At 25.5% G+C, this 15,826-nt stretch overlaps 2 protein-coding genes across 3 annotated transcripts in view; both read right to left on the bottom strand.

The window, feature by feature from the left end:
* Positions 1-1,508: 1,508 nt before the first annotated feature.
* Positions 1,509-2,589, bottom strand: LOC129917893 (uncharacterized). The gene is made up of 2 exons (XM_055998099.1): positions 2,459-2,589; positions 1,509-2,397 (listed from the first exon to the last, which is right to left on the bottom strand). Exon 2 carries the CDS (start codon positions 2,393-2,395, stop codon positions 1,610-1,612), a length of 786 nt encoding a protein of 261 aa, XP_055854074.1. The 5' UTR covers positions 2,396-2,397; positions 2,459-2,589; the 3' UTR covers positions 1,509-1,609.
* Positions 2,590-6,504: 3,915 nt separating this feature from the next.
* LOC129917685 (serine/threonine-protein phosphatase alpha-1 isoform) overlaps positions 6,505-15,826 on the bottom strand; it is a 32,254-nt gene continuing 22,932 nt past the window's right edge. The window contains exon 8 of one of the 2 annotated variants that reach the window (XM_055997735.1): positions 6,505-6,821. In XM_055997735.1, coding sequence (XP_055853710.1) covers positions 6,805-6,821 — 17 coding nt within the window. In that variant the 3' untranslated portion in view covers positions 6,505-6,804. Of the gene's footprint in view, positions 6,822-11,882; positions 12,006-15,826 lie in introns of those variants that run through there. The other variant, XM_055997737.1, reaches the window with a different exon arrangement.

Raw genomic sequence — 15,826 nt, 5'->3', positions numbered from 1 at the left:
ACGAAAGGTCAAGTACAGATTTAGCAATTTTTCAAATATTCAAAAATTACAATTTTAAGCTTTAAAACATAAGGTTCAAATACAATGTTATCTCCAAAATTTGAAATTGACTTTTAAATTCATTTGGATTGATGTTAAAACCAAGCGCTATTTGCATCCTACGATTTAAGACGAAAAATACCTATATGTATCGTGAAAAAAATTTATCATTTTTTTGGGAACAGCGATTAATTTTTTTTTTTAGAATTTTCAATGAAAAATATTACGAAAATATAAGACAAAATATTTTTTTATAAAATTAAATAGAATGATGATATACATTTAATTTTCTTTGCAATATTGTTTGTTTTAATATTCGACATACATACATAAATCGAAAGCTGATTCGGAAAAATATTTTCAAAGGGCAAATTTTTCAATAGTCAGATAAACCTCAGATAGAGCTTATTCCTAGAAATTAAATTTTTTTTTTTATATTGACATTTAGGTTCATTTTCTTCACTCGGAGTTGAACATAACTTGAGAATTTTTAATATAAAAATTCTCAAGTTTTGTTCAACTCCGAGTGAAGAAAATGGACCTTATTCTTCTAATAGTCTAACTGACGATTGAAAAATCAGGGCTAAGTCAATAAAAAAAAAACATAGAATAAAAAAAATTCGAATTTTTTTCATCCGAAATATTTTTGTCCCTTTTGAGTTTTAAAAGCTAATGCGATTTGTACCGAATAGAATTAACATTTTCCCCTATCGATTTATTATTACTAGGTACTTCACCGGACAAAAATTTCAGATAGAGCAGAATTTTTCGAACATGAACAACTTTTCGCCCGGAATACACAATGAGGGAAAAATGAAATTCAATTATTTCGAGCAAATTCTTGTTTACTTCAGTCATAAATCATAATAGAAAAAAAATCTCGTCTCGTTAGTTCAGTTAATGGCTTATCTAAGGTAAATTATAAACCTTCGATCCAAATGTCAATGGACAAACTAAAATTGCCCTATTACGTGTATTAAAGGACAACTCAAATCTCCCCTCCCATTCCCGCTTCGTTGAAATTAAATTAAAAAAAAAATACTAGTATTAGCATTTTAAATATGTAAATGGAATAATGAAGGCTAATGATCAGTTTGTGAGCCGTAAATAAGCTATAACTACAGCCATACATCTCTGTCGGTTATTTAATCCAAGATTAATTTCTAAATAGGTACAAGCCGAATTGTGTTCAGATTATTTATATGCAAGTTTTTCACCTTATTGACCTCAAGTTATTCGTATTCAGAGATTGCCTACAGTATAAATTTCATTAGTATTGTAAATTTCTAAAAAAAAAACCCGAAAACAACATTCGTTCGTAATAGAAATTTTTATTACGATGGATTCAGTGATTGGTTTTTTCGGGATTCGTAACGTAAACGAATGGAACCCGAATTTTCATTTTTTTGAATTTTAAGTATTGAATAATGAATAGTATCAACCAATTTTATGAAGAAATATTTAATATATTCAAATTTAATAAGCCATTTAATTAATTTAAAAATATTTTTATTTGACTATACTACAAAAATTATAGGTACCAAGTTGGACTTAAATTTAATACATTTTTTCAACATGTCTTTTGATATCTTAGGGCTAAACTATTTTCCGGTAAACAAAGTGCCTTTCGAATGAGTTTATCTTTTTCCTTTGAAGAATTCAATCTTTGTCTAAGAATATCTTTAACTACAAACTTTGAGCTTACTATAGCAGCTTGTCCATCGTCATTGTCTCCCACAGATTTCAAAAGACCTCTGCTATTCAGAGTGTATTTTATTTGTTCTTGTGGTTCTTTTGACTTACTTAATTGTTTAAACTTATCCACTGAATATCTATTGCAAGAACTTAAACATTCATCGACATTTTGTAGACGAAATTCTTGAAGTTTTGCAATTTGTTCATCATTAAAAATGTTTGAATTTTGTTCTCTAACTTCTGTTCCGGAGAACAAAATGTGTTCTTGTATATTCCAAGTACAAACATTAAAGTTGTGATTAAACCCAGTTCCTTCCATTTTTGATCTCTCATATAGTTCACGTCTTCCAGTTAGGCTTGGCTGAGAAGAATTACAACTTCTACTTGCTGTTCTCATAGATGAAGCTGATGATAAAGAAGTCATCATTGTCGGAGCTGGACTAAATGAATTTGTTGTACTACAAAGTGATATGGAATTCAAGTGTTTATTGTCTTTGGTCTTGTCACTGCGAACTTTTACAAATTTATAAGTTGATGGCGAATGCTTTGAATTCCTTAAAGGATTCTCAATTCCAGTGCAATAGCAGAGATTTCTATTTTGACAATAGCACTTGTTTTTGTGTTGAGCATGAAAAAGTGTATTTCCTGACGGCGAATTCATTTCTAATTTATTTTTATATCATTTAATTTAAATTTATATTATATTTTGTTTATTTTGGCTTACCTTTTTTCTTTCTTCTTGATGCCGATTGTTTATTGTTTTGTTTTGCTTTATTTTCTTTCTATGACGACCACAATTCACAATATTTAATTTGTAGCATGACAAAAGGTTTATTTCATGATACATTGTGTAGTGATATATTTTTGTATAAGAATTTCATGGAAGTTATTCTATTTTTATATAGATGGCGCTGTGCTTTAAGCAGTTATTTTCAAATCTGTCAATGAAGAATGATGGTTAGAAGCGTTAAACAAGTTTTTTTTTTGGCTAAAGTCGTTTTTGGTGGTGTTCGTGGACGAGTTAAAGAGTTTTGTTGGTATCAAGTCAAAGGTAAAACTAAGGACTTTCCTGGCATAGAAGTTTTTTTAAGCCATTTGTTGATGGTTTTTTTTTATCCATACAAATTATTTTTAAAATTATTAAAATATAAGGCAAAATTAGACAAAAGATGCGATGCAAATGTTGTTAATATAGACATTACAGAATCAAAGATGTTGAAATAAAGGTAATAACATATTCTTTCAGAATTTCTGATTTGGAAGACCTCTGGATTTCAAAAGGAGACATTATTAGCTTTAATTTGAAATTAAATTCGCCTTTAAAATCGAAAAGTTCAGGGTATTATTTCATAATGAAAAAATTCCTTAACTTACTGACCAACATATCAGAAACCAAGACTTATGAAAAGGCTCACTTTTATCCCTTCTAACCTTAAAACAGGCTGCGTTTCGAAACTGACAACCTTTGACCCGGAAAACGTCTGAATTTGAGAAGAAGATGGTATTTTACCATTAATTTGTCTTCTTGTTCTATGAGATGCACAATGCACTTTACCACGCCAATCGTGCCAGGGTGCGGACGGGAAGACCTGTGGTTTTCGTAACTACTAATAGCCCTCTTTCACTTCCAATTTGAAATTTTCTTTAGCTCGATGAGTTGAGCGTTTCTGCAGTGGCCGCCCGGTCTAAATGGTTTGGGGAAAAATCGTTAATCACTCGTCCGACTAAAAAAAAAGTTACAGTAGACTTTCGCTAACTTGAACATACCATAACAACATGAACAATCCAATAACTTGAACATCCTATTTTGCTGAACTTTTTTATTGCTGACGCTATAAGTTGAATATTTTAAATATTCGAAGCTCTTTAAGTTGAACAAATAAATTGTATTTCAACAGAAGTTTGAATTTCCTCAATATAGGATACTACTTTTGTAATCGTGTTGTGTCATTTACATTAATTTATAATAACAAATTGAATTCATACAAAACGAAGACTTTTTTATATCTTCCAGTAACTTTAACAATCCAATAACTTGAACAGGCCTGGTTTCGTATGTGTTCAAGTTAGCGAGATTCCACTGTATTCAAGTTTCTGAATTCTAAATGAGTAGTTTCCGATGCTTACCCATCCTCTTTTAATTTAAAAACACGGAAATCGAGCCATTTATAAAATGTATCCACTTTCAGACGAATTGGAGAGCATGATTTGTATAAAACGCAGAAACAACGGGTATCTCACTAGGACCGAGAAATTTATTGCTTTTCGAAAGCACATCTCGAAGCATGAATCGTATGAGATCCTTCCCGACGGCTATCTCGCTAAGGTTGATTATAATATAGGTACCTTTTGGGGCATTATTTTCACATAAATTTTCCAAGCTAGAAATTCCTTTCATTTGTATTTAATGTGGGACATTTAAGAACCTCGAGGTGGTTGCAAATAACTTTTAAATTGGCCGGGTTCAATGCAGACGACCTGAATAGAGGTTTATATTGGCCCGATGTAATGAGAAGTAAGGTGACATTCTGATCAACTAGTATCTCTTAAATTCTGAACTTAAGTTCAGGTGGCCAGACTGAACCCGGCCATTATAAGACACAAAACACAACAATTGGTTTATATATATATATTTATATTTTATTAATTTTTATGTACAAAAAAAAATTGTATTCAAGTTAAAATCCATAAATGTTTGGTTATTTTTTCTTTAATTTATTGTTGTATTCTCTCCACTTGAAAACTCTACGAGAGTTATTTTAATATATTGTTGTTAGCCTCGAAGAGAGTTTTCCAATCACCTGTTAACTTTTAACACACAACAAGTTTACCACATATTTGTAGTAACATACATACATGTTAAAAAAAAAAAACAATAATTACATCTACAACAAGAAAATATTGGACATTTTTCTCTAAATACTAAAATGACAAAGCGCAAATGATGAATCAAATTACTACGATTATAAATATATGTTTTTTTCTTATTGTAATTAATTTATTACTGATTTGTGCACAAAAAAGAACCTTTTACATAGTTTTTTTTTTAATATTTTTTTTTATATAGAAATATGTGATTTTGTACAAGAAAAGTATGTCTTGAGATTTAAATATATAGATATTTATTTATTTCTTCTTATAGAATAAAAATAATTTCATGACATCAATGAAACTATCAATTTAAAAATGATAGAGTTTTTTCAGTGGATAAGTCAAGCAAATTAAAAAAAATCCTGTAAACACAAGATTCGTTTAAGAATATAAATAATAGAATTTTTTTCTGAAGTGTGAAACATATACCTAAATAAAATAAAAATTTAAAAATTTTAGAATCAGACTTAACTTTTCTTTTTATTGACTTCATTGTAGTTCCTAGTCAGCAGATCACGCTAGTTTCAGCCCATTTATTTTTCTGTTTTCTTTTTAGCTGGACGAGCTGCGCATAATTTGGCAGAACTTTTAATTTTTTTTTTAAATTAAAAAATTAACGATTTTTCAAAAAAGTGTTCGCAAAACAGTCTCTTTACAATGGTGACAATATATGTATATTTTGTAAAAATTTTGAATACAATATTCGAATTCTTCGGGAAATTCTACGTCAATTTCATATACAAATTCCCTATAAAATATTGAGATCGAAAAAAATTATAACGACATGAACAAATAAAAACTAAACTTGACCGAGGTTTAAGCTCGGCTAAATTTAGGAGAGAATAGGCTTAAACAAAAACATTTTTGTTTGAATTTTTTTTTTGTCAAATCTTGACTTTGGCATATTCGGAAAATTCCGATTTGGAAAAATTTATCTCGATCTGCGTACTAGGCTTAAAGAAAAAACATTTTATGTGTTTGAATTTTGTTTTTGAAAAAAGAATGCAAAATAATCAACTTTGCTATTTGTTTCTATCAGCTTCATCAAATATTGACTTTGGCAGATTCGGAAATTTCCGAGATTATACGTACGGAATCGCAGTCTTCGAAACATGAATTCGTTTTTTAGGGCTGAAGCTGAGGGACCTGCTCAGTTTTCAAGAATTAAAATATTTTTGTTTGTTATGCATAAAGCGACAGAGATAAACCTATTTGAAAACGTAGAGTAGCAAAGGCTTTATACCATAAATACAATTTGTTAGGTTTTAACTTTCTAAAATACTACAGGGTTTTTTGATTTTGATTTGCCTTTAAATTTAAACATCTTATTAAGTATTTCAATGAAATATTTAAATAATACATATAAGTTTAAAACTAATGACGGAAATTACCACTAATCCTAGCCACACATTTAATCGCAATCAAAATCATGCTAAGCATTCGGAGAAAAAAGAGCTATATTCTGCTATCCCAATCTAACCAAACTGAAGCAATTAGAAACTCTAATCGAAATATTTGCATCAAATCGGATAGCAGAATTGGCTTTTATGATGGAGTTCATTCGATTGAGATTAAATTCGTGATAGAACTGATTTTATTACACATTATTAAGTTTTGCAAAGCAATTCAACACAAAATGTTACAATTATGCTAATAAATGCTTTTTAATTTTGATTGTTTCAAACAATGTTTTTTTTTCTAATTTTAGATATTTTTTTTTTATCATTAAGTAACAGTTTGTCATGAAATAATATAAATTTATATAAACTCTTATCATTAAATACTTGTTACAATTTTTATATTATAACATGATTTTTTATAAACTTATAATTTATATTTATTTATTTATTTATATCATATATAGAAAGTTCTATTAAATATTGATTTAATATATATTTGTAATTTTTGTTAATTTTTGCATGTTGGAAGGAAATAATGTAGAAATGCACATTTATTTTTGCTCTTTGTAGATTTGTTGTTGGTGTTGTTTTTGTTGTTACTTTTGTTGTTGCTGTTATTACTGCTTCCATTACTGCTGCCATTACTGTTGCTATTATTATTGCCACCACCACTTCCGCTGTTATTTGAATTATTATTTTTATTTTTCTTCATATTTTTCTTTTCGTTTTTATTTTGTCTAATTTCTTCTTTGTTCAGTTGTTTGACACGATCATTTTCTTTCGTATCGTCTATCGAATTTCAGTTTCTTCTGATTTCTGTATGTATTTTTTTATTTATTTATGATTTTTGATTGTACATAGAAAATTGTAAAACAGAACAGAAATATATGATGACTTAGTTAAAAAAGATTCATTGTGTAATTTGAAAGAATTATTTTTTAAAAAAATAATGTAAATCAATACTAGGTTTTTCCTTTTTTCCAAAAAACAAAAAAAAAAAAAAGAAATCAAGTTAAACAGAAAAACCGTTACATAATTTCATAAAATCTAATAAAAAAATTAACAAAACGTTAATTACCTAAATTAAGGTTTTGCTGATTTTTTTCCTGACTTGTTTTTTGAACAATTTTATTGGTCTTTGTAAAAAGTAAACCTCTAAAAACAACAAAAGAACATGTCCACCAAAATGTAGAAGTGGCAAAAAAAGATCATCGGCTATAAAACAAAAACCAAACTGCTTATCATCACTTCTATCTCGCATTTTTGTTTCTTTTATATTTTTGTTAAAGAATTTCGATTACCATTGAGATTAACTTAATTGAAATAAACTAAATTAAAAATAATATCAGTTTTTTCTCAAAAAAAATATTTATTGTTCACATTTTTGTTTTGTTTTTTTTTTTTTTTCTTAACATTTTTTTTATAATATTTATGTATTTTTGTAAGTCAATATAATTTCTATTAAAAAATAAAAAAAAAAATAGAAATTTGTTGGCAAAAAACAAGCGATGTTTAAAAATCTTGTATTTTTTCAAAAAATTTTACAAGAAAAAAAAATTGTTTTGATTATTATCAATCATTTGCGCTTTTCTTTTTATATTTTTATTGTGTAGGTATTTTTCTTATAATTGTTTAAAATTTTTTTTTTTTTTTTTTCAATTATATCAACAGTTTTCATTTCGTTAATTTTGATTTGAGTTTGTTTTTTTTTTATGACATTATACACTACATTACCCCAAGCAAACTTATTAACCCATATGTGTTAACCTTTCAACAGGCTCGGATTAACTCTGGTTTCGAAACATTTTTTTTCTGTCAGACAACATAGGCATAGAAAACAACAGAAAGCTTAAATGCATTGGAAGAACTTCTAAATGACCTAAAGCTCATTTATACTCCGCCATTAAAGAAAAACAGAAAAATTCAAAGAGCTCTTTCAAACCACTTACAACGAGGCTCAGTGAAAATTCTTTCTTTTGTACCTAGTCGGCCTTACCAAAAATCCCATTCGTATGGTAGATTTATAGCTGAAAATCCGAAATGAAAGAAAACAAAAAAAAAACAATCAGAATCCGTTCGTAACTACAATTTGCATGAAAATTTCCAATAGGAACAGATTTTATGATTGTTTAATTGAGATCCGTAGCTAATCTATGATACGAATGTGCAAATTGTAAAATTTAATACAAATGTTAAGCCCAAAAAGGGTAATAATTGCATACAATAGCCACGTTTCTTTGGAGGTGGTATACAGTTCTAAATCAACTCATCAATGTACAGCTAATCATAAGACAAGTCATCATACACATCCCATCAAAAGACAATTCATCACAGTGGAACATTTCATTAGGTGAAAGTATCTAAGCCACCGAAAAGTTTTCCTTCCAAAACAAGATCAAATTTGCTTTGTTTATTTTTGAAAGTTTCATGAAAAACTATTTCCTTAAATTTTTCTTGACTGATACTCTACTTACTCCAAAGGAACGCGACTATTGTATTTTTCAACACTAACTCATGTTGATTCTGAAAGACTCAAATTTTGTCTACCCCCGACATAACCACCAAAAACGTTTCTCCCTAACTCGTCCAATTCAATCTATTCTGTAGGAACAAATGTTAATGGACATAAGAGTACATATCCATAACAACACAAAAATACATATATTTTTAAAATTATGTTTAAAGAAGAAAACAAAAGAAAATATAGATTTTAGTTTTAAATACAAGTAATGTTAGATATCTATGAATGCAAATTTTGGTGTTCAAAATATATTAATAAACTGTGTGGTGTATGTATTAGTTAAAAAAAGAAAAAAACTTTTACAACCAAATATCAAATAATTAAAAAATAATGTACTTACGGAGCTGAAATGTGTGAGTCATGTGCTCTTAAAAAAAAAAAAAAAATAAATAAATGCCTTCCCTTTTCAACAAAAAGTTGCAGATGTTTAAAATCAGAATGTTGATCTTCTAAACAGATTTAACTCTGCGTATGATAGCTCAATAGCTTGGTCCATTCTTAAAGGTTATACCGATACGGATTTGTACAAAAATAAATTAAAAATGAAGTAAAATGTAAAGCAACATGTTAATGTATAAGTGTGATTTATTGGTAAACTTGAAAATGTTAAAAGTGATTTTTTTTTATAAACGATGAAAGTAAAAATAGAACAACTCTTTATTCAATAATTTTTATTCGTAGGCCAAATATATTTTGTATTCCTTTTTATTTGTTTTTGTTTGTTTTCAGTGTCATCAATAATTGTTTCTTATTCTGTTTGTTTTTTGTTTTATTCATTTTCGTCTTACACAACAAGTTTATCTTAAATATTTTTTTTTTTAATTTTTTTTACTTTCCTTAGAAGAACATTCAATAGTATATAATATTTTATTCTGTGTTAATTTTTGTTTTGCATTTCCTTACTAATTAGATATTTAAAATTTTTTTTTTTAAATTTGTATGTTGGTAAGTTTATTTTTTATATATTTTTTTAAAGAGAAGTGATCAGTTTATATTCTGCGAAGGACTTACTGTCTAAAAAATCATATATTATATGACTCGTAGATATATAAGCTGACCATTATTATATTCTTATTCAAAAATGTTGCTTTGCATAATCAAATTATAAAAAAATAAGAAAAAAAACTTAAATTCCTTATATCCACACTATGGGCCTGTCTCAGACAAACTACATCAGCCACATCAACTAGGTCCTTGATCTCAAAAATCAGCAGTTTATGGTCGAGAAGTCCAATAGGCTTAAAGCCGTTGATGTAACTGATGGAGCTAAAGATGTCCAACTCTGATACAGGCCCCAGGATTCCAAATTTCTACTCCAAATATATCAGCGACCGACGACCGTGAGTTATCTTTATCATCCTCCATACAAAATTGTCCTAATTTACACATTTTAATCAGAACAAACAAAAAAAAACAGTATTAAGCTTTTATTTGTATACTATTTTGTCTCATTTTTCTTTTTTTTGTTTGTCTTTTTTTTGTATAGTTTAAAGTTATTATAAACATTAATGAATGGAGAGACCACACGTTTTGTATGAAAAAAAAAAAAAGAAACAGAGAGAGACCTTAAACATCGTTTGTTAAATTTTACCAACGTTGATTTCTTTTGTTTTCTTCTTTTTTGTTTTTTTTTTTTTTTTTTTGTAAATTTTTCATTTCAAATATGAATGTGAAAAAAAGAAACAAAATAAAGCTGTGAACATTTTTTTGTTTCTAAGAAAAAAAAAAATTAAAACAATTAATCATCTGTATTGCGATTGTCAACTATCAATTGAAAATTGATAAATACTAAAATATGGTATTTTAAAACCTAATTTATGTGAAAACTGGTCAACTATAAAATGCTTTTTCCATAAAATTTCAATTAATAACAGTGGGCATAATTCCCTATTCAAAAAAAAACTTTTAGTAATAATTTATTTTTATCAACTAAATTGATAGTTGTAAATCGCAATAAGGGTGAATACTTCACAGAACCACAAAATTCTCAAAATGGAATGCGCTTACAATAAAAAAAAAAAACATACAAAAAAAAACTGTTACGAGTTGTGTGCTGTGTTTTGTTTTGTCGTGTATGTCAGTGTTTTGTTTGAACAAAGAAAAGAAGGCGAACAAGAGATATAATGAGTGAGACAGAGAGAAAGACGAGAAAAACAGGGATTTGTCTATTATTTTTTTTTTTGTTTCTAAACATAACAATAAACATTGTCTACAAATATTATTATTAAATTTGTTTTTGTTTTTCTTGTTGGAGGAAAAACATGTAATAATTTAATTTTTGTTTAAACATAGAATTTTATCGGCATAAAAAAAGGAAACAAGAAAGTTTTTATTATTCATAATATAATTTTTATTCTTTATTAGTAAATATATTTAAGATCGAGAATTAATAATTTTTTTTTATGAAGGAAACAAAAAATAGAATCAACATAAAATTAATTCACAAAAAAGGTAAAAAAACAAAATAAAAATATTTTTTATTTCACTTTTTTTTAAGAGAGAAAATACAAACTGAAAATTAAATAATAATAATAAAAAAAAAATAATAATCATAAATGCAAGAAAATATAAGAAAACACAAGTATTTTTGTTGTTTTTTTTTTTATTAAGTTGTTTCTAATTGTTGTTGTTAAATATTTTTTGTAATATGTATATGGGGGCGTTTCTTAATCATCATATATAAATTATTTATTTTTTTATATTAAACAAACAACAATTCACAATTTATTCATCAATTGGTTTTGTTTTGTTTAAGCGAAGGAAATTGGGGGAGCCAGGGAAAAGAGCAGAGGAAGCAGGGGATAATATACAGTACAAAATATTTATGATTTTTTTTTTTTAATGTTTAATTTAATTTCACATCGAATTTAAGTTTAACAATGGCAAAAAGAAATATTACATTTCACTGTTACATCTTATATAGCATTATGTGTAGATAAATTAGTCAAAATTAAAAAAAAATTCTATTAATTTAGTTTTCATTTTAAATATAACGAACTTTATGGAAGAAAAAAAATTAATTTAAAAAAAAGTCGGTGATTTTTATTTCTTAAGAAAGATCAACAAGAAACTTGAGAAAAAAGAAATTGATTTTATTCAAGTAGGTAGAGGAATATTTAATATTTTTTTTTTTTGATCAAAAAAGAAATTAAAAAAATAATTAGAAAAAAAGGAGAGTACGTTATATCAATCTAATTAAGATTTTTTTTTATTTTTTTTTGTTTTTGTTCATTTTTAAAAGTTTATTTTAATAATTAATATAAATTTCATGGTCTATTTTATGTTTGTTGTTTGATTTAATTTAATTTGCTGTTGTTTTTTTTTTTATTACGTCTTGAATATTTAAATAATTTTCATTTTGTTTTGTTTTCTGTTTAAATTGAAAAATTATTTCAGTAATTCTTTTTTTTTTTATATATTTTGTTGTATGTGGATGATTATGAAGAGAAGAGAGAAATTGATTGAAATTTATTTTTTGCCTGTAAGATAGAAAAAAAAAGTTTTCTATTAGAGAACGAAACTTACGTTGATTTTATTTTTGTTTTTTTTTTTTTTTTTTTTTTTTTTAAGTTAAGGTCAAAAATACTTTAAAAATAAATTTTATAAAAAAAAAACAATTTACTAAAAAATAATAAACTAAAATATTAAAAGAAATGAAAAAAAAATAATAAGATAGATTCATTTATGCCGACAAAATTCTAGTTCAAATTCATTTTTTTGTATTTTTTGTTTTGGAAATTTAGTTTTTTTGATTTTTTTTTGTTTTGTTTTTCTGTTAAATTTAATTCTAATATTTGCACGAAAATATTTAGTTATTCGCGAGATATATAAAATTGTTTTAGCTGTTTATTTTTAATTTGCTGTTGATGTTGTTGGTTTAAGGTTGTATAAATATTTTATTTTTTTTTTGTTTAACAATCGGTGATCAAATTCTTCTTTTTGTTTTTTTTTTTTTGGATTTTATGTAATTTTTGTACTTTATTCAATTATTTGTTATTAATTTCTTAAAAACTATCATTGTTTTTTATTTTGCTAGTTATAAAAATGAAGCTTAATTTATTAACTTTCATTAGGTATATGTAAATGTTGGGCTAGGGTAAAAGCTTTTTTTTAATTTTCAAAAATTATATCCCTGTATGAGTACTTTGTTTAGCCTGGTAGAAAAATAAACCCGAGTTCATAAATTAAATTGGAACTACTAGGCCAGAGCATCAACATTAAGTTGGCCTCAGAAATTAACAAACTCAAATCGGAAGGTATCGAATTCTTAAGTCAAATCGCACTGGCAGCGGATTACTAGTGTGATATAAATAAGTAGAAGAGAACTATAAAACCGAGTTAAAATATGACTTGAAGAAGGATTTAAGAAATCTGCCATATCACACGACTCTAACGAGTTGGATATGTCGGAAATGGCTCTAATAATTTCGGCTAAAACCAAAGTGGTTAAATTTAAATGCGTCAATCTTCATCCCCTTTAAGGCCTTGAAAGTTATTAAGTTTCTTTGATAACAATTAAAAATATATAAAATGTTCCAGTAGGTATTCAACGAAAAACCTTTTTTTTATGTATGTAACTCATACACTGCAACTAGTTTCCCTCGAACTATAATTAAAACCCATTTGCTGATGCCAAAATCAAATTTTTAAAATTCAACTAATAAAATTCAAGTGACCTCTACACAAATGCTTTCATCTCACGTACGACAGGGGACTTATCAGTTGATCAGTTATATGCCGTTAAACCCTTCTTAGACGCAAAATGTGTATATCCCATAAAAATCTTTGTTAAATGGTTAGCAAAATTCTTAAATGCCAAAATTTTAATCAGCAAACGGGCCTCGAATGCCCAAAAAAAAAAAAAAACAATTTTATTATAAGAAAAAAATTGTAGTTAGTTTAGTGTTAGATTGACATATTATATAAATGTACAAAATGATAAATGAAATTTTTATTTTTATTCAATTATTTTATAATTAACCATCAATTTATTGAAAAAATTGAAGAACAAAAAGTTATTCTAAAATGAGATGAGAAAATGATGGTTATATTAATTTTGGTTGTTTATCATCTTAAAGCAAAATTATGTAAAGCAAAATGAATGCAATGCTGTTGTTTTATTGTTGAAAAATGATTTTTTTTAATTAAATTTTTTACTATGAGAAAAAATGCAATGAGTATTTAAAATTAAAAACAGAAAAATATGTTAACTAAGATTTAAATGAGTTTTTTTTACTTGCATTTGTGTTTTTAAATTCTAATATATATTTTTTTAAACTTAAAATATACAATTACATAACATTCATTAGTGTTTCATTTTTTTTTTTCAATCTGTATAACTATAATAATTTTATGTTTTTTTAATTTATAAAGAGACAAAAGACTACTACTGTGCAATTTGTGATAAAATTCTTCATTATATTTTTATTGTTATTTATTTATAATATGCTTTATATATTTATGTAGTATATATTTAGACTTAAATTGTTAATAATTGTTGTTGTTTTTACTTTTTTTACAAACAAAAAGAGAAAAAAACGCTTACACATTTACTACCACAATTATTAAAACTAAGCATTTTTGTATTTAAATTATTTATTTCAATAAAACAAATAACTTACCCTGTCACAGAGTTCTTTTGAATCCTTAATATTTTTTTTTAATATTATTAAAATTGATTTGAATTAGAAAAAAAACCTTAAAACTGATTCTTAAAATAAAAAGAAAACTTTGATCACCGATATAAATTGCTTTAAAAAACATAGTGTTGTGTTTCTTTTATTTTTTTTTTTTAATTTATTTTGTTGCTTTGTTTGTTTTGAGATTTATTTGTTTGTTTTGCGTGTAACTATGTTTGAAGAGAAAAAAAGTGCGTGTTTTTGTCTATATTTTTGTATTTTTCATAAAAGCTTCGACTTTGAGAAAAGAAATATACGAGAAACGAAACAAAAGATTTATAAAAAAAAAATTGCTAGCAATCGCGAGATCAATTTTTCAATTCACTCTGTAAATGTAAATAAATGAAAAACTTGATTTCCTTAATTTTCCATTTAATTCCATCTACAAAGTAGTACTTTTAAATTTTAAAAGAAACTTGTTAAATAAATATTTTCGTTTATATTCGAAAAATTAGAAATATTATTTGAAAATTTGTTTTCGGAAAAAAGGAAAGAAAAAAATAACTACAATATTCTTGATACGAAAAATAAAAAATAAAAAAAAAAAAAAAAAACAAAAATAAAATTAATTTTATAATATAATAATAATTATTATGGTGGTCGGGGGTGGTCATGATACTAGTTTATTATACTTGTTCACATACATTTTATTTTAAACTTTTTTAATTATTTTTTTTTTGTATATTGTTTAAGTTTATTAAAATTGCAAGAACATGTTTTTTATATTTAATTTTAAATATGCAATGCAATTTAAGAAACAAAATTTAAAAACAATAAAATAAAATGTGAATTTTTTTAAAGTATTTTTTTTTAATGTAATAAAAACTTGTGGCGCAATTAAGAAAAATAAATTCAGCTTATTGTTAAGAAAAAAAATGTTTTTTTAATGTTTAAAAATTTTCAACTTTTACACACAACATACAAAAATCATACGAGTGTCTCTGTGCATTTTAAAATTATTATATATATATTTTTTTGTATGTACTTTGATTGGATTTGGAATCCTTGTTTTTTTTTTTTTTGCATTATACATATATAATTATTTATATATATATTTAATTTATTATTACTATTATCAATACTTTTTTTCGTTCATTACAAAAAATGTCTTATTAATTTTTTTTTTGTGAAGTAGATAATAAAAACCTAAAATGGAAAAAAAAATTAAGAAAAAAAAAACAATAACTAAGCTAACAAAAATATGTATAAAAAAATATATTTGATGTGTATATAATCTGTGTAAGTGTATACATAATATAATTATATTTATTGCAAGATAAAGCTTAGGAAAAGAAATAATTTTGATTTTATTTGCTAGTTTTTTTTTATTTTTAATATTTTATTGAAGTGTTTAACATAATTTTAAGCGCGATTTGTTTTCAAAAATTTGCAATATTAAATAACAAAATATTAGTGTTGAGTGTGTATTTGTGAAAAATAATATATCTGAAACATGCAAGTTTAAAATATATAATATTTGAAGTGGCTAAAGAAGATGAAAGTGTACTTTCTCCAAAATGAGTTTTTTGTTTGTATTACTTCTAGTTTTAAGGATATTAAAACTTTGAGGTTATATCTTCCATCCTGAAAACTCAAGCTACTAGAGTCGATTCGAAATCAGC

Source organism: Episyrphus balteatus, chromosome 4 (assembly GCF_945859705.1).
Source record: "Episyrphus balteatus chromosome 4, idEpiBalt1.1, whole genome shotgun sequence".
NCBI lineage: Eukaryota > Metazoa > Arthropoda > Insecta > Diptera > Syrphidae > Episyrphus > Episyrphus balteatus.
The sequence above is the reverse complement of the archived record's forward strand: the minus strand, read 5'-3'. Positions and strand labels throughout refer to the sequence as shown.

Coding starts and splice junctions, on each gene's coding strand:
- LOC129917893 (XM_055998099.1), bottom strand. CDS start 2,395: ATGAATTCGCCGTCAGGAAATACACTTTTTCATGCTCAACACAAAAAC.